The sequence below is a fragment of the Hoplias malabaricus genome, chromosome 9 (genome assembly GCF_029633855.1).
Source record: "Hoplias malabaricus isolate fHopMal1 chromosome 9, fHopMal1.hap1, whole genome shotgun sequence".
NCBI classification, from domain to species: domain Eukaryota; kingdom Metazoa; phylum Chordata; class Actinopteri; order Characiformes; family Erythrinidae; genus Hoplias; species Hoplias malabaricus.
This window is the reverse complement of record NC_089808.1, coordinates 4,412,198-4,431,403: the sequence shown is the minus strand read 5'-3', so window position 1 is coordinate 4,431,403 and position 19,206 is coordinate 4,412,198. Positions and strand designations below refer to the sequence as shown.

The 19,206-nt window shown below is 34.4% G+C and overlaps 1 protein-coding gene and 1 long non-coding RNA gene across 2 annotated transcripts; both read left to right on the top strand.

Moving 5' to 3' along the window:
- The first annotated feature begins 5,424 nt into the window (after positions 1 to 5,424).
- On the top strand, positions 5,425 to 7,271 carry LOC136706821 (uncharacterized). The gene is made up of 4 exons (XR_010804154.1): positions 5,425 to 5,513; positions 6,461 to 6,524; positions 6,785 to 6,841; positions 6,928 to 7,271. It is a non-coding gene; the product is annotated as an uncharacterized lncRNA (long non-coding RNA).
- Positions 7,272 to 13,487: 6,216 nt separating this feature from the next.
- On the top strand, positions 13,488 to 17,256 carry LOC136707239 (uncharacterized). Its single transcript, XM_066681193.1, has 5 exons — positions 13,488 to 13,581; positions 13,851 to 13,895; positions 14,498 to 15,523; positions 16,304 to 16,372; positions 16,646 to 17,256. The coding sequence occupies exons 1-5, from the start codon at positions 13,488 to 13,490 to the stop codon at positions 16,966 to 16,968; spliced, it is 1,557 nt and encodes a 518-aa protein (XP_066537290.1). The 3' UTR covers positions 16,969 to 17,256.
- Positions 17,257 to 19,206: the final 1,950 nt, after the last annotated feature.

Sequence of the window (19,206 nt, the reverse complement as noted above, 5' to 3'; positions counted from 1 at the left end):
TTCATCTCTATTTTGATTTCTTTCAGACTGTTTTATTATTTAGTAAAAGCAAATAAAAGACCTTTCCATGTGAAGAACAGCAAACAATACACTGATGTAAATGATAAATAATAGCGAGGTAAAAGAAATATAATACATTTGCGTTTTCTGGGTGCAATATTATACTCCAACTTTGCATTATATTTTTTTGCTAGTGCAGACCACACCCATAAAGGCTGAAACCTGGAGGTGAACTCATATTTTTGAGCAGGAATTCAGGGTGGCTTCAGAATGCATATGAAGCCAAATTAAAGGAACAATACGGATCACTATACAATGCTGTAAGAAATACTTATATTTGTATCATTCTGCATATGTTCTTTCTAGAGCAAATTACTGCAAAGTGTGGGACAAAACAACATTGTTATGTGTTGACATATTTCTGGACTGTGCAGGAAGGAGAGTGGAGGAAATGGCAGCAAACCTCCCTTGATGTTTAACAGTAGATAGGAAGGGGGAGTTCCACGTTCGGAAAATTGGCCAAAGCATTCAACAGAAAAAAAAAAAATAATAATAATAATAATTAAACACAGCCGTTAGGTACCTGTCACTTTTGGAACGGCACAGATATTGGCCATTTATGTGTTGTCCGTCCTGTTAATTATGTACCTTTTTTACAGCAATTATTTCTAAATCAGTCCTAAAAGCATGAAGCTCTTTTTCCAAGCAAACAACATGAAACATAAGTAAAACAACCTGAGGGTGGATAACGGAACAGGATTGAAACAGGCACAAACTCAAATAAAAGAACACAAATAGAGTACATTGCAAACAAAGAGCCAAGAAATAAATCAGAAGCTTGTAAATAATGAAGAGAGAGTGAGCAGCAGAGAATCATGGAAGCTGTGATGTCACTCTCCCCTCCCTCAGCCAAGTTAATTAGCCTTTATTTTTGTGCAAAAAATGTTCATCATCAAAAGCAGGCAGGAGTCAACACAAATTGGCCGAAATAATGAATGTGTAATTGTATTTGAAATACTAAAAAAACAGCAAGAATTTGAAGTCATCTTGACAAAAGGCACAGAAACAGTAACTGAAGGTGAAATACATTATAGCATCAGTCTCAGTGCCCAAATATCAGCAGGGCATTAAATGGAAGAGTAGCCTCCTCTGTTAAATGTCATACTGTAGTTTTATAGGGGATCATGTTCCAGTTTGTTCTATGTTGTGAAAGTGCTTTGTTGAATAAAAAAGCTTGCCTGTGTTATAACTGCCATCAAATACACTGCACTATGAGATACTGGTTCCAACTGCTGGAGCTAAGACTGCTGCCTGGTAAAGCTGTAGATATGTTTACGTGCAGACATCCACATTTTGTTTGTTTATTTTCATACACCCAGCAGATCTAGCAGACCAAACGATGCAAAGTCACGTGATGTACAGGAAATAATTACTGAAACAGCTGAAGAATAGACATCAGAAGATTGAAAACAACGACATGAAAGACATCCCTAGAATCACAGTCTTTTCTAATGAGATTACCTCGGATATGTGCATTGCTTAAACATCATAAAGTGTGTTTAAATTTGGGATGGTTACCAACATATCATTACTTTAAAAAGAGAGGCTGGGATTTTTTATTCTTTGGAGTTGAGCCACACCTTTCCTGCTTACAGAGATTCTACAGAGTTAATGATTAAATGATTATTCTCTTCTGTGAGAAGCAACAGAATTCTCCAGTTACTGGTAAGAGAGATACATTACATTACTGCAACTGTAATTCCTAATGTTTTTGTTCAAAGACCTATAATCATTAATATCAGAATTAGATGTTACTCATTTTACAAACACACATATAAAAATATAATAATAATAAATATGTACTATTAATAAAGGGTGTTAATATTGGTGGCAGAAATGTTTGGGTAAAATGGTTGACATTTTATTATTATTATTATTATTATTATTATTATTATTATTATTATTATTATTATCATCAACGCCCCACAAAATAAAACCATACATTTTCTAAGTTTAAAGAACTTCAAGATTTCTACAGGTAACGGGTCTCAGAAATATCCGTCTCATAAATGAACTGCACTCAAAAGTAAATCAGTGTATCGTCATTGTCCAGTTAAAAGCATGTATCTCTATTTTTATCTATTTTCATTTTACGATAAAATTAGGACACAGCTCCTGTCCTTCACACTCTGTAATGAATGGATCAATAGAAATGCTCAAAAACGACTTAAAAACAACTTTTTACATTGATCTAAATTGATTCCTTTGCAATTTAGAAAGGTTTTTTTACTTCTCTTGTAAAGTTGCTATTTTGGGAGATACGTGTTTTTGATTGGACGTAGATGATATTAATCACAGTCTGTGATTTTTAAATAGAGTAAGTAATGATGATTTTATTTCTGAAAGATTTATATATTTTATGCTCTTTTTCTTATAGATATTGACAGCAATCAGTATTTGAATAAGATCAAGCAAGACCCCACGGTGAAAATAAACAAACCACTTATTCACAGAATCTGATTTAAACAAAATTAATGAATTTCAGAATATTTACAATGTATGTAATCTGACTGGGATTTAGCTCACATGTGTGTGTGTGTGTGTGTGTGATATAAGTTGAAGAATGGGCTCTTTGTTCTCTGTTTGTAAATTAGATCAGCTGGTTAACTTGGTGTGCTAGATTTTTTAATTTGTATTTTTTTCCTTTCACTTCACAAAAGTGAGTAAATAAATTTCTCCAGCACATTTAGATATTTTTTTCTAAAAATAAAAGTAGGGTTGTGTCTTAACTTTGGAAATATGAACTAATTTATAACTTATAACAATAGTTTTACATGTATGTACATTTTTTTTCAAATGTTTTTGGATACACAGGATCCAGAGGGACGTGTTCATTGAAAAGTTATGTCAGACAAAGAACCGAGAAGAGGATCTGATTGACAGCAGCAGTGATAAAGTAATAAGAATTTGCTGGGATATATGTTTTTGTTCCTCTTAAAAAAAGTTGAAAATGGTAGGAAATCCTGAAAGGAGGATAATTTTGTGCTGTGAACCATCAATGAAATACAAAGGATTCTCAATATTAAATAGGGAACAGATACCAGCATAAATATTGAAATATTCAGTATATTTGGGCAACCATACATTTTTAGAAAGGATATCTATGGAAGCAAATTTGTCTCATCAGACTTTGAGTCTTGGTTCCTTCTAAGGTTTCTTCCTCATGGGCTGAGGAATTTTTCCTTGCCACTGTTGCCCCTGGCTCATAGGAGGCTTGGACCCAGATCTCTGTAAAGCTGCTTTGTGATGACTTTTTGTTGTGAAAAGCTCTGTATAAATAAAATTTGATTGATTGATTGTCTTTGCTATATTACCACTTTTGAATTTGTAGCACTGATTTGTTTTGCACTGAAATTACGCATCTGAATTTTGCTGCTTTTGAATTTAAGTCTTCAGATTTCCACCTCTGAATATTTTGCTTTGAAATTATGCATTTGAATATAATTGCCCTTGAATTGAACTCGTGAATTTTCAAGAACAAGTTTTCACTGTTATTATTCAAGGTTAATAAATTCAGATAAAATTCAAGCTTAAAAAAATTCAGACAATATATTTCAAAGTTGCTCAAATTCGCTAGACGAAATACAGATACCAAAAAATGAGTTACAAAAAATTCAGAGTACACATCCGGGATACAAAGGATAAGTAATCAATTCATTAGTTTTTTCCTGTTCCACCTTAAATCGTGCAGTAGTTGCATTCTGTCGCCGCTAGATATCAAAATACAAACACAACTTCCATACAGTGGAAAAACTACACCTTTAGCTTACTTCCACGGATATTATCTCTTTATTTTCAAAGTGTCTCAAAATCCGAAAGGCTCACTAAAGACACAATATAACAGACTATTGATATCCTGAAGATAAAGAAATTGTACCGTGGAATTTTTGTCATGGCCCTGTGAATATAGAACGTGACATGATGAATATCTGGAAACATGAACTTTGGAGTATGTGTCCTATGGTATTTTTATTTTTTAATTATCAGATTATCAAGAATCTGAAATTGATATTACAGAAGGTGTAGTACAAATATAATATTCCAAAGTGCAGAGTTTAATTCATAAAGTTGTGTTTGTTTAAACACTGAATGTCGGTGTGTATATTCACAATGTCTGGTTATTTCTAATATTATTATAAATATTTATATAGAAATTTGTGTTTGTAGATTATTTATTTGTTGTAACAATGCTTCTTAGCAATAAATCTTATACTGTTGAAAAGCCTGTTAATATCCCTTTTCAATGGTGCCACATTTGTAAGGAACATGTATTTGTGGGATGAGCAGTAGAGCTGAGTATGTGGGTTGCGCCCATGAAAAATTTGCCAAATCCTCTCTGCCAAAGCCAATTACATTGTACAACCTATGTTTATAAGTAATTTCTTCAGTTTTAATTGTATAAGCTCCATTTCTTAGTGCTGTTCAAATGAAAGTCAAATGTGCATATGTTTACGACATAGAGTACTTCAATATACTATGTATACTATGAGTCATATATCAAAATATCAAAAAATTAAATACCAAAAAGTTAACATAGTGTGCTTAAGAATGATCAAACACAGCCTGGCAAGAATCTGTGATACAGTGAGCAGCTGAGGATGATCTCTTGAGTGCAGTATATAGTTTAAAAGTTGAAAAAGTGTGGATAGTGCAAGGGGTATGGAATGTGCATTATCAGTACAGTGCAATATCAGTGCAGTATCAGAATTAGAAATAAATATAGTAAAAAAAATAGTGCAAGGCAAGGCAGTTCAGTGCAGTGATCCTGTATTAAGTATAAAACTACTATTGTAGCTGTCAGATTAAGGTAATGACAGTACAACACCTGATTATGTCACTCACTTAATATCAAGTCATTCTAATGCGCCATTTCTAAATAAAGGCACTTTGAATGGTGCTATCTCTGTTACTTTAATTCCAAATTTATATAACTATTAAATATTTATATAACTATTATTGTAGCTGTCAGATTAAGGTACACATGAGGTAGATGAGATGGTTGACTTGTCCCATGGTTGACTTGTCTTTTGTCCAGTTAGGTACACATGTACAAATATGAAGGAGGTGGAAGGGCAGACAGACTATGCAGAGAAGTCCATCTCTCCTCTCCCCTTGAGTGAAAATGTGTCACTATGATCATAAAGCTCTTCACAGAGGAAGGACACATCAACAACAGACTTCAATCTAATATGTTAATGTGCAAATGGGTTGTAATACTTTGTTTAAGTCAGTGGATTCCACAGTGCAGCCCCTAGGTCAGTGTGCAGCAAGGCAAATGAATTATTGCAATATGCAATCCTGTACATGGACCCGCCCTCGTTCCTAGTTGTTTCATGAACATTCGCAGTACTCCCATTTGAACACTACTGTTCAGTTCTGGCTGCACCCTGGCTACTGGTGGCTTAAACATATCTACAAAAGAGGATTCTGCAGAAGACGTTTGGGAAACAAAGGTATAGTTTTTCAATATGATATTTATTGAACAAATTATTTCTTCTTTGTAGTCATTTCCTTATAACAGGATCATATTATTTTATCACACATATTGGTTCAATTGCAAACAAAAGAAATAAACATGTAAACGCTGTATCATTTGTGACTGTAGCCGTTGTCTAGAAGATTTTACATTTACATTTATGCATTTGGCAGACGCTTTTATCCAAGGTGACTTACAAAAGAGGATCTAACATTCAAACTACAGCACAATTTATACATATTAGCTTACACTGAGTGCAATATGCAGGAAGTAATAAATGAATTAAAGAAAGACTTTCAGTGCAACAAAAATCACTGAAAACCTAATACTGACGTTACGTCAGTCTTAAATTTTGACCATTTTTACAACATGATGTTGTCACAAAGCAGCTTTAAAGAGAATGAAAATAAAACAATTATAATATGTAATTACCCTAGAATTACTCTAATCTACGCCACGTAAGCAAGAAAATGGCAACAGTGGCAAGGAAATGCTCCCTCTCAAATTCCTTTCTGAAGGAAGAAACCGGGGGAACCATGACTCACAGGATCGACCCATCCTCCTCTGGTCAAAACACATTTCAAGGGTGAAGTCTGCGTAACAGAAAGGCCATGTGGTCAGTCTAGTAGGTAGCTTGGGTCGCAGGAGAGCCTGGCGGAATAAGAACAGAAACACACTGGGAGATGGAAAACAAATATAAATGGCAGGGCTATTACACTAAAATTTCTGATGAAATATTATCACTTTAATATTATTAATATATATATAATAATAATATTAATTTTAATAATATTTCATATATTTCAATAATATTATATTATTATTATTATTGTGCTTATTTCAGAAGAATTCTATATCTGTAATGATTTAATCCAGATTTTTCTATATTGTTAATGATACTAATGAATGTTCTTTGCGTTTCAGTTTGTAAATCCATCCTTCTTTTAGAGGAGAAGTAACTCAGCATTTACAATGGGGAATCAAAATTGTGAGCATTTTTCCACTTGTTTTTGTTTTTTAAAGATACATCATATAAAATTAATACATTTTTCTCCACAAACTATGGAAATATGATGATTAATGAATAATTATTAAATTCTATTAAAGAGGTTATGAATAGATACATTTTTTGTACAAAGGTAGTGGTTAATTTTGATTTTCCACTGTAAGTGGTCTTTGAAAATTATAAACATTATCACGGTCTTAAAAATGTAATTGTTTTTAATTATTATTATTATTAAAACGCAGCTACTCAGCGTGAGGACAAAAATCCTTTACTTGATGTTGAAGATGTGAAGATACAGGGTGAGAAAAAACACTTATTTCAGCATAAAGACTTTTTTGTTAACATAAGTAAAAGTAATTTAATTTTAAAAATAAATTTTTTGCAGATTGTGTTCTCTTCGAGGAACTGAATCTCGTGGTCATTGGCAGTCATTTCAGTGGGAAAAATGAAGTGGCCAACGCTATTTTTCAGAATAAAGTTTTCAGACGTTGTGGGTATTTCTGTAAGTGCAGAGTGAAGAAAGGAGGTGAAATAAATAAAAGAAAAATTGAAGTGGTTCGTGTCCCTGGATGGAGTGGAGATCTGCATGCAGCACTAAACAAACAAAAAAAAACAAAGCTACAGATTGTGAGTTCTGTGCAATCCCATTTTGAAAAAGGACTTCATGCAGTTCTTTTAGCACTTGATGTTGATTCCACTATCACTGAAATAACCAGAAAGACACTTGAAGTCCTTCTTACTGAGGAAGTCTGGGATCATACAATAGTGATGTTCACTCATGGAGAGAAACTGAAAGACACTGACATCAAAGACCAAATCAGGGTTAATCAACTGGATGAATTCATTAAAAGATGTGGCAAGAGATATTTTGTTCTTAAAAAGGACACTATCACGGAAAAACAGAACACAGAACTGATTGACACTATTGAATACTTTATTGCAAACAAAGATTCATCTGTTCGGTTTTGTTTGTCCGATAGGGATGGAGCAAAAGATAATGACCTTGAAGAGAAAAAATCTCTAATTAAAAGACTTAAAATTAAAATCAACAAGCTCAAAGACAGGTTGTGCTCAAAAACAAGACATGGAGACGACTCTCAAAGGTTGCTTGATTTAAAGGATGCAGAAATTGCAAAACTACAAGCTGTCCTCCAGAAACGAGAAGAAGAAATTCATAATTTAATAGTTTCACTTGCTCAGAAATCAAATGCTGTATCACACCAAATGCCATTAACCCCATGTCCAGAATGTGAAGCGAAGGACAAGGAAATAGATCAGTTGCTCAAACAGATCAATGAGCAAACGACACACAGAAACTTAAAATATGCACAAGATCAAAGCACAGAGACTGGACCACCATGCGGACCAGTCGTCACGTCACATCGAAAACAGACGTCTGACTGCAACTCGTTTGAAACGATGGAGATGCTATCAGCAGGTGAGTAAACCTCATTAATTTAAGGATGAAAAAAGAAAACATTTCAAACTTATAAATAATTTCTAACTTGACTGCTGCATTGTCATGTAAATTATATTGTAAAAGTCATTATTATACCACTGTAGGATTTACGTATTTAGTAACAAGACATTAGCAGTGAAGACAGCATGTAAACATAGACACCAGAATAAAATAATATGAATTATATCAAACCTTTTACTCCTGTTTATACTACCATTTATAAAATTCCTGGCCAGAGATGCTGAGTTGTTGGAGCTTGTCAGTTCAACCCCCATGACCCAGCCATCCAAGGCTGACAATCCAACAGACCCACTTTTTTACCTCACTCTGTAGGTAGCATGGTGTAACTGGGGAAGTCTTAGCTAAAGGGTGAAACTAGCAATGACTGGGTAAACTGTGGAGAACACTGGACAAAACAAAACTGATGTGTTAAATTATACTAAGTCAGATGAATGACCCAATAATTAGTCAATGTCAGATCCTTAACTACAGTGCTGAAGCCAGGACTGACAACCACTGCTCTAGGTGAATCACTAGATGTGAGCTCTTAAAATTGTGTCTGAAAATGCTGTGGAACCTTCCTCTCTTGACTTAATGGTAGGTCGTGTCTGCCTCTGTGCACACACATATGACATATCATGTTGTAACAGCCCTATCTTGGCTTTATAATGCTCTGTACTACTCTGAAATGTTTAATCCGATGAGTGCTGTCAAATCAGTCTTGAATATTAACAGGACTTTTAGAGGCTGTATAACTTCGACACTTATTTTGAGGAAGCCCACAGCAAATTTAAATTTGTGCACCAAAAGTTTTTTAGGTATAATCATATATGGTCATGTAAAATACTACCAGTACTCCAATACTGTCGTGACATACTATGAGTGTTTTATGACTGTATGTGGAAGTGTATGTCAACATTCTTGTATGTTCTTTTAAGGACGTCTTCATGAAGCAAATCAAGATTTTCTGCGCAACTGGACCTTGACTCTCAACGACATCTTGGCCGAACTATCCGAGGACCAGTTAAATAAAATGAAGCATCTTCTCAAAAACGGCAGGGGAAGGAGAATCCCTGCTGGTCAGCTGGAAAGCCAAGACAGAGACTCTATGGCTGAGCTCTTAGTTCAAACATGGGGTGAACATCAGTGCATTATCAATACCAGAGATATCATGAAGGTGATCCCACGCAATGACAAAATTATACAAGATCTGTTTCAGCCATATCTAAAACACATTGGTGAAACCTGGTAAGAACACATTGATGCTGGGTACTAATATAAAAGAGCAATAGCACTGAACGCAGTGGACACTGGTCTGAATAAAACTATAAATCCTGATTAGCTTTGAAACAACGTGAAAGTTTTGGAAATGTGAAACTCTGTGTTTTTTTAATGTTACTCAGATAAAAGTGGGAGATGCCTTGCATTAAAAAAAAAGTAAACAATGTGAAATGTACATGTTTATATTATCTTATGTAGAGAATCTTAAAGAGTCAATCTTAAAGTGTCAAACTATTCTAGATCAGTGGTTCTCAAACATTTTAGACGAAGTATCACCCGTCACCAAACCAAAACCTCCAAGTACCACCTATGATTTTTACCACAGAAACATGTGCACCCCTGGTTCTTCCTCTGTTCCTGAGGCATAAGGCAAAATCTTGCTTGAATTTATGCTTTTTTTTGCTGCTTTTTATTTACTTGAAATTTGCATGCTTAACATAAAATTATCTGAAATAATTACTAAAACGTACAGACAGAATATACATAACTATAGGCCTAAACTGAATGTTTTAAACACAATTATACATTTATGAGAACATATAAAATGTATGGGCAATAAGCATTTTAAAAGAAATAAAAAATGAGAAGAGGTCAATTTAATATCAGTTATGTGCTTTAAAGGGCTACAGGTGAAAACAGTGCCTCGGGGCTTGGAGCAGGTGAAGGAGGGCGGCGCTGTGTTTTAGGGCTGTAATGATATGAAAAATTCCCGTTTCCTTCTATTTTGTCTTCATGGGTACAGAATTCTTGCTTAACTTTTCTCTACTTTTTGCCTCTGGATATAGTACTTCTAGGCTCCAGAGTATTTCCCGGGCTTAGTTTTCTCGTGTTTGCTTTGCACTTTTTATAATAAAATCCAAATTGCTCACATCTGACTCTAGCCTTTGCTTACGTCCAGTGAGCAACTGAAACTGGTCCTTTTTTACACTGATTTTTAAAAAAACTGGAGGATTGCATTAGTAATGGGTGATATGGCCCTAAAATTATATCACAATATTTCAGGGTATTTTGCCAATAACGATAAAAAACACTGAAAATTAATTTATTCATTTCAAGAACACAATTTCAACAACATATATATTACATTAATAATATTAAATCTATAATATTACATTTCTTATTTCAATTATATTTATTAATTACATTTTATTTTAGTACAAATCTAACTATTTCAAACATTCAGAAGACACAACAAATGTGTAAACATTTGTAAACAACTGTAACTTACCAAGATTCTGACATTGTATAAAAAATATTTAGAATATTGATATTTTATATCCAAACCACTTCCCTGCTACTTTAGTCACTTGTCTTATGAAGCAAATATTTGAACACAGAGCAAATTTCCACCGTACCTGTCTCTGTGCCTAAATGAATCATGTAACGAATGTATGGCGTATTATGTGTAAATGTATGACGTCATTACATAAACAAGTCAGAATATCACGATAATCACGATATTGATTATTTTTATCATTTAAAAAATAATTGTGATATTATTGCACACGATACGATAATGCCCAGCCCTAGCTGATGTTTTCTTCCTGGAAAAAATTTAGAGGACTGCTGTCCCCCAGCACCTTATAGATGTAATCAACTACGATGTATATGTAGCATGTTGTATTTTCATACAACACAAATTAATGTCATTGGGGCAAAATTATGGAAACTGTGAAATATTATGTAAAATACACAAAAAACTTTAGATTTTTAGTTATGAATAAATTCCTTAACTAAGTAGTAAAATGTTTGAGGTCATTTGGCGTACCACCACTTGCTGGTTTGAGAACCACTGCACTAGATGAATCACTAGAGGTGAGCTCTTAAAATTGTGTCTAAAAAGTGAGGCACTATGGAATTACAGCACTGCAGTTGGACGTTACTGCAGACCTGCCTGCCTCTGTGGATGTTAATACATGTCCATCTGCTTCCATGGACATCACTGGCATCACATGCATTTCCTCCAGTGCTATTCCCCAAAACAGTTTCTTCAGTGTTGGTCCTCTCACTTCCTCACATTTTTTTTTTCTTATTTTGTTTTGTTCCTAGTTCTGTTTCAGGATCTAGTTTTGTTATTTTTGATATTTTCTTTTTATTATGTATTTGTCTGTCCCTGTCTCTATTTCTGATTCCAAGTCCAATGTAAAAGTGTAGAGTTACATCTTAGCCACTTTAAGCCATTAAAGCATTTTCGTTCATGAAAAATTACTTTCAAAAATGTAACATATAAGAAGAGATCTAAACATTTAAGAGACAGTTGATGATTGAAAGGGGACATAACATTGCAATCAATCTATTTTGCTGAGTGTTTTATTACCTGTGTCTGCTGATGTCTGAAAATTTTATTGCATATTGTCTGTGTGGATAAGTACCTGATGTATAAAATTATAGTTATCCATGTCTGAATATTTTTTGGAAATGATAAGCATCTTGGCAAATTTTGAGAACAAATAATTTAATGTTTTCCATATATTTGTTCAGCTCCTCAAATAAACTGTATATCAAATTAAATATTTTTAGCCAATTCTGTAGGTGGCAGCAACATACAGTCACTCAAGGCCACCAAACATGTCTCACCACTTACACCAGAAACATCTTAAACAGGACAAACAGGTTGTTCCTGACATCATAATATAGCTGGGTTTAGACGCATCAGTTTTCTGAGTCTGACTACACTGGAAGTTATATTTCATGGCTTCGTTTACACACTTTCACTTCCTATTTTTAGAAAATATAGCAAGATTACCCTGATTTGTCCACTGAAGGATTACCATAATTTCATTCACATCAAGAGATCTTCGTCTGAATGTAAGTGACATTACATATTTGAAAGTACTAATCAAGAAATGTGAATGTGTTTTGCTTTTTAATGCAGTACAATTAATACAATTAATTTACCTTTTAATAGAGGGTTTAAAAAAAGTTATCAAATCTTGCTTCCCTCATAGTTCGTATGAAATTTTACATTTTTATCCTCAGTGAAGTTCCATGACTGACTCTTGTACAAACCATTCAACCGTTATAGATTTCACAGTGGAAATTTATATATTTTCTGCAATTCCATTTAATGTAAATCTGAAGGAAGGAGTCCTACTCTCAGTTATCATAAAGATTACATGAATTGAGCTTGAAAAAAAGGTTATTGTTATTTCTAAAAGTGGAACTGTACTCACGAGAACAAGACTATCGTGTACTAGTAAAACACCTTTAGAAGGCATGTAAAGAATTTTCAAAGACAAGCTGTCACTTTTTTCATTTAGATTTTACAAGGGTAGATTTACCAAGCTGTACAAAGGCTGAGCAGCGGTGGGGGAAGACAATTTACAGAGTTACCAACAACATTAAAAAAATAGTAAGCAAAAAATAAATGAATAAATAAAAATGCAAGCACTGTAGATTGCAGAAATAAATCAACAGGATATGTTTAAATATTCATTCATTCATTCATTCATTATCTGTAACCCTTATCCAGTTCAGGGTCACGGTGGGTCCAGAGCCTACCTGGAGTCATTGGGCACAAGGCCGGAATATATAAGTCAAAATGCAGTAATAAAAAGTTCTTATTCAATGAAAGAAATGTGACATTTTCAAATATTTTATTATCAAGATATTTATATTGAAATAAATGAGAATATTATATTGAAACAGTGTCAGAAACTGAAAAAAATATATATTTTTTTCATTTTAATTTTACGTTCTGTGCAGGGTACAATAGGAAACTGGAAACATCACCTGATTTCGGAATTGTGTGAGGGGCAGAAGTGACAAAAGTAAAAAAATCTTCTCTAAGCTCTCCTTCTAACTGACTGACTTCTCTACTCTTCTCAAACCAGGCTCAGGAATGTCAGAGAAATTAAACAAATGTCTATGGAGGATCCAAATTTGCCATCTCTGGTGCAGGGCATCAAATGATGTGTGTGATATGAATTAACATGAAATGAAAGCTCAAAGACATGGGATCTGAAATTTGTAAGTGTACTAACATGATCTGATCAATGACATAAATAAATGTTTAATACACTGACAAGCCAAAATCATGTAAAAAGTATGTAAGATGAAGTGGTATCTGATAATGTCTGAGGATGTTGCTGAAGGGGCGCAAGCGATCAAGTTTTTAAGGGGTCGGAGATTTGAAAGCTTAAACAGATTTCACCTAGTCACAGCCACAGTCACTACACACACAAGATGTTAGGATTCTGACGACAATGGCGACAATGAGTAGCAAAAAGCCAGACCCTCCCTACATTCCAACTACATTTAGCCTTGCATTCCTGGACTCATCAAAACAGCAACTTAAGAGTCTTGAACAAAAATGTGTTTAAAGTTATCATATATCTTTATCGCTTATCCATGTGTGGAGGCATTTCTGTGACCCAAGAGCCATTCCATACATTCTGCCCCATGGGTCGTAACAGTGTGCATTTCCAAACTGTCCTCTGAGGTGACGCCACTTCATAATCAACTTACAACATACTGCTGTCTTGACATTTGGTTTGTCAGTGTGTGAATTCATCTTATTGCACTGTATGAGAAACAAAACTCTAAACTTTTCATTGGTCAATTCACAGCTGGACTAGCTGATCAACAGTGTTGTTTACATGAAACAGATAAAGGTAAGAGATCTAAGGATTTTAAAAATCTGACATATTTACATAGCCCCCAAGAGTGGTACAGTGTTGAGTAGTCAGCTTCGGGCCCATATTCAGGGTCTACCATGGTTTGAACAGGGGGCCATTTCGCAGTCAATATAGGACTATTGCTGTGCCCCAAGTAAGTCTGCAACTAAACCTAAAGGGCACATTACACCAAGTACTCAATATGTCTCCTACTACCATAAGAACACCACACTGTACAAACCTTGTTGGTTTGTTGTTTGGTGAGGTTCCCAATCTTACAATGTCAATTCAGTGCCTACCTACATTAGCTAACAAATACGACATTTTCAACTCCTAATCACATCTTAATTGAGAGGATCCAGCAACATTCAAATGGGGAAAAAACTGTTGAATAAATTATATCTGGAACATGAATATTTCTGAAAAATCCATTCATTCTCCCATTTTGAAACAGTAGATCCAGTATTCCTATTATGACCATACTGCAACTACAATGATGACAACTGTAGTGCTTTTTTATACAAGATATTCTTGTCACACACGTGCACATGTTCATGGAAAATATTAATTCATTTAATTCTTTTTTTTTTTCTCTTTAGAATCTGTACCACTTTTTGAGAAAATCAGAATTGTGCTGCTTGGCTACCATGAAGCTGGGAAAAATACAATTGGAAATACCATTCTTAGAAAGAAGGCGTTCACACACTGGAATAACAAAACCGGACACTACTCGAAGGCTGATAGCACGATATTTGGTAGACGTGTTAGCTTAGTTCGTGTCCCAGGATGGTCGGAAGATTTGAGCTGTGAAAATGTTAAGCAAGAAAAACTTAGGCAAGTGATTAAAGACAGCATGATGTCCTTTAAGGATGGACCCCAGGTTATTATACTGGTTGTTAAAATGAACAATACACTTACATATACAACAAGGAAAACACTGGAAAAACTACTGGATGCCAGCCTTTCAAAACACACTTTAGTGTTTTCCACAGATGGAGAAAAGGTTTCATTTGCAGAAATTACTGAACACAGTGAAAGTAATAAACGAACTGTCATTAATGTATGTAGGAAGAGATATCGCCTCTTTAAGAGGTGTGCATGTGGAAAGCAAAACATGGAGTTAATTGAATCAATTGAAGAGTTCATTGCAAGAAAGGATGACATTCATTTCTATGCAGGGAAAGAGGCCCCAAATCCTAAATCACAGATTAAACACCTGGATGCCCTGGTGGAAAAACTGGATCAGAGGATCTCAGTTCTCTCTCAGTCTATTTCAAAGTTGCAAGCAGACAACAAGATGGAGACAGATGAATTTAAAAGAAAAATCGAATTAAATAATGATAAAATAAAGAAATTACAAGACATTCTGAGAGAAAAACAGAGTGCGATACAAATGCTCAAATGCTCTAGCTCAAACCTAGGCAACACAAACGTCAGCATCGTGGAGAATACAGAATCACAAACCGAAGATGATGAAAGTCAAAACAAAATGAAACATCAGAGAAAAACATGGAAGAAAAAGCTAAAAAAGAAAAGAGAGGAAACACTGATTTATAGGCCACATCTGGAAGGAATAAAAGTACTACAGATCCAGACAAATACGACATGGAACAGGATGAAACAAGGTAACATGCAAAACACTTAAGCTCTTGTTAAGTTATTTGTTAGTGAAATTGGCTGGAGCATTAAAAAATGCAGTTTATAAAGCTGTTGCTGTGTCTGTGTTGTTGTACAGGGTGGGCCATTTATATTGATACATCTTAATAAAATGGGAATGGTTGGTGATATTAACTTCCTATTTTTGGCACATTAGTATATGGGAGGGGCGAAATTTTTCAAGATGGGTGGTGAACTCATGAATGAATAAAATTATGTTAAAAACAAGCACACCGTTGTTTTTCTTGTGAAATTCCCAATAAGTTTAATGCGTCACATGACCCTCTTCCCATTGAAAAAACAAAATGGCCGACTTCAAAATGGCCGCCATGGTCACCACCCATCTTGAAATGTTTCCCTCCTCCCATATACTAATGTGCCAATAACAGGAAGTTAATATCACCAACCATTCCCATTTTATTAAGGTGTATCCATATAAACGGCCCACCCTGTAGAATGTGAATGTGAAAAGTGAATTTTAAAAATCGCTTACACTGGAGCAAATGCCCCTGACTAACTGAACAGGTGTTGCTAGGAAAAAACTACCAACAGTGATGGGAGAAAAATTGTCCAATTATGAAGCATAGACTTCAGGCATCAGTTTTTAGCAAAAATAACTATAGGTTAACAGTTCACTTTATGGCTGAAATTTTTATTCAAGGTTTGTAATAAGATACATGACCCTCCCCAGTTGTTTAATGTATACTAGACAACACACTGATAACTGTATGACCTAATTTTGTTTTCAGATGAAGAAGGACTTTTTGCCACAGAATCAGATGAAGAAGAAGACGCTCAACCAAGTGAATTCATCGAATGTAAGACTGTTTATTCTGATTAAAAGAAAATAATTTAAAATGTGCATTTGCATATGGTGTGCTATGCACCTGAAACACATTATACATTTATTACATCCGTCTCATTATTTCTTTGACTGCTGCACACTAATTTGAGAGCTGTTTCTCCATTTAATCTCAAATCTGATTTATGATTTTTATTATTTGAATGCATACATACCACAACTCTGTTTTATGAATATGCTTGGTCTGATTGTTTCTTAACAATCATAATATGAAATGCTTAATATCTAGCTTTTCAAGGACATTATCAGGAGGTGACTTCAGAATGTCTGCATGGATGGACACAGAATCTTATCGATGTCCTGGAGGAACTATCAGAGGAACAGTTCAAAAAAATGAAATTCCTTCTACAAAATCCAGGGAAATGGAGAATCGCTGCTGGTTTGCTGGAAGACAAAGACAGAACTTTTATTGCTACTCTTCTCATTCAGAAATGGGGGGAACATCAGTGCATTATCAATACCAGAAATATCATGAAGGATATCCCACGCAATGACAAGATTATACAAGATCTATTTAAGCCATTTCTGGAATACATTGGTGAAACCTGGTAACAACATTTTGATGCACATTATTAATGCATATGACATAATGGACATTTAATCAACTTGGGGACAATAAGAAAACACAAGTAAAGTGAAATGAGAATGAACTAAAATAAAGTGCATTAAAGTTCAAGCAATGGCTGATAATTATTGCTTCACATGTGAAAAAACATACATAACGTTAACCCTCTCTTGCCAAAAGATGTAATGTTGATCCTCCAGCAGGATAATGTTCCCTAATCTAAGTCTAAAGACAAACAAGTATTGCTCACAATTTTATTTATTTATTTATGTATTGCAAATGATATGTAAACCTGAAAAAACAAATCATTAAATGTGAGTGTGAGATGTAAATGTGTAATATATATGTACAACACAACACGAATCATGAAGCATTCATTAGGTTGAACATGCTCTGAGGCAATGTTCCTTAAATGTAAGAAATAAACAAGGTAGATTTTTGATGCTGGTCAGGCCTTGGCTGTCAATCATAGTTTTATTTCAAAATAAAAGTACAAGTATATTACAGCATACTGCATATTCATTGATAGAATTTCATAATAACAATCACAGGTCTGTTTTTATGAAATTTCCCAGAGCAATTCCCTACACCTATATTCCCATAAGGGTATTCATGTGAGAGCAATAAAATGACTACTTTAAATAGGAACCAGAGGATTTCTAGCCTGCTCAAGGGCACCTGTCATACAAGCAGTTTTGGATTCTACAGACCTAGGTAAAATTCATAAAATCAGTATGGCCCAACACTATGTAGCTTCAGAAATTAAGGAAATAACTCAATGCAATTGAACATAATGCACAAGCTTTTACAATAAACATTGAAAGAGTAAAAAATTGGTATAACAACCAACATGACAGATGGGTGCTTTCAGAGGAAGGCACAGCTTCCAAAATTTCTACCATTTTGTTTTGTATGTAAACACTTTGCCATCACCAGAAATTTTTGGAATCAGAATTTTGCTTCTCTAACTCAGGCTGCAAGGCTATTAATTAGGGTGATTATATTTTGAGTACATTTAGAGTACCCAATAATCAAAAACTGTAAGCTGTTTTCTTAGTAGCTTCATTTAAATGGCAGTAATTTTAAAATAAAATGTAACGTGTATGTAAATTATTATAGCCATTTTATCATAGTTATTGATGTATGGGATTTGGATTTTGGGACCAAATCCAAGGTGTTAAAGGAATTAAAAAATGGAAAAGGACAAACCTTTACAATTTGAAAAACATGTTCTTTTAATGTAGAAATGAATTAAATCCGCCATCTTTAAAGCATTTAAAACAGTTCAGTAAGCAAACAGAAATATAACAGTAATAAAACACAGAAAATATAAAATATGTTAGATATCAAAAGCAGCGGAGAACACTAGCCTTTTTCAGCAACTCTTTTGAGTGCGTTGGCCTTCCATAGCGGCCGTCGCCGTCTAACAGAGAACGTCTTCCTTTAGTGTAGTGCTGTGTGCGGCAAAAGTGGCAACATAAACAGTCTAGCCTCACATTGTAGAACAATGTGAACTATGTAAGGCCTGTCAGCACAATTTTTTTTTTTTCAGAATTACATTAAGAAACATTGTGAGCGTTAAATTTTAACCATCTGAGTGGTTAACGCCAAAAGTTTTGCAGTCTGCACGAACAATAAAATAAAACAAAACAAACAAAAAAAAGAAATAAAAATGTAGGCTCAACAGGTCAGCACAAGAGAGCAGCCTCAGTCCTGAAACACTAACACAGTACAAAGCCTTTTTATTTTGATGCAAAATAAAAATATACCAGTGGAGACTTGGAATCTGTACAGAAATGGAAAAAAATACAATGTCTTGTCTAAGTCAAACACATTATCCAGATTGATGCACCCCAATCACAGTCTAGCTTAAGGCATTATAGATAATGTCAACAAAGACAACATTTGAACAACGATGGACAAATATTACCACTGGCGCTGTGTGGAGTAAAGAACTTGTCTCATGTAGATTTTATGTCAAGTGAAAATCCCCAGCCAAACAAAATCAAACATGAAGCACACTTCATAGACAAGAAATACATAAAGCCAATTATATAATATAAATAATTAGCGTGATGAGGTTATTGATGAAAAGGTAGTCTTTAGCAGAGGCAGAGTGGATTTTCTGGTCTTAAACTAAAAGTGAAAGTGTTGAGTGACTGTACTTTCGGTTTGGAGCTGACAGGAAACAGTTTTCGAATTTGTAACGATATAAAAGCAGAACC

Bases quoted from the DNA above. Each gene is read 5' to 3' on its own strand.
- LOC136707239 (XM_066681193.1), top strand. From the start codon at position 13,488: ATGGCGACAATGAGTAGCAAAAAGCCAGACCCTCCCTACATTCCAACT. The intron at 13,582-13,850 runs GTCTTGAACAAA...GTCAATTCACAG, and splicing joins ATCAAAACAGCAACTTAAGA to CTGGACTAGCTGATCAACAG. The intron at 15,524-16,303 runs GTAACATGCAAA...TTTTGTTTTCAG, and splicing joins ATGGAACAGGATGAAACAAG to ATGAAGAAGGACTTTTTGCC.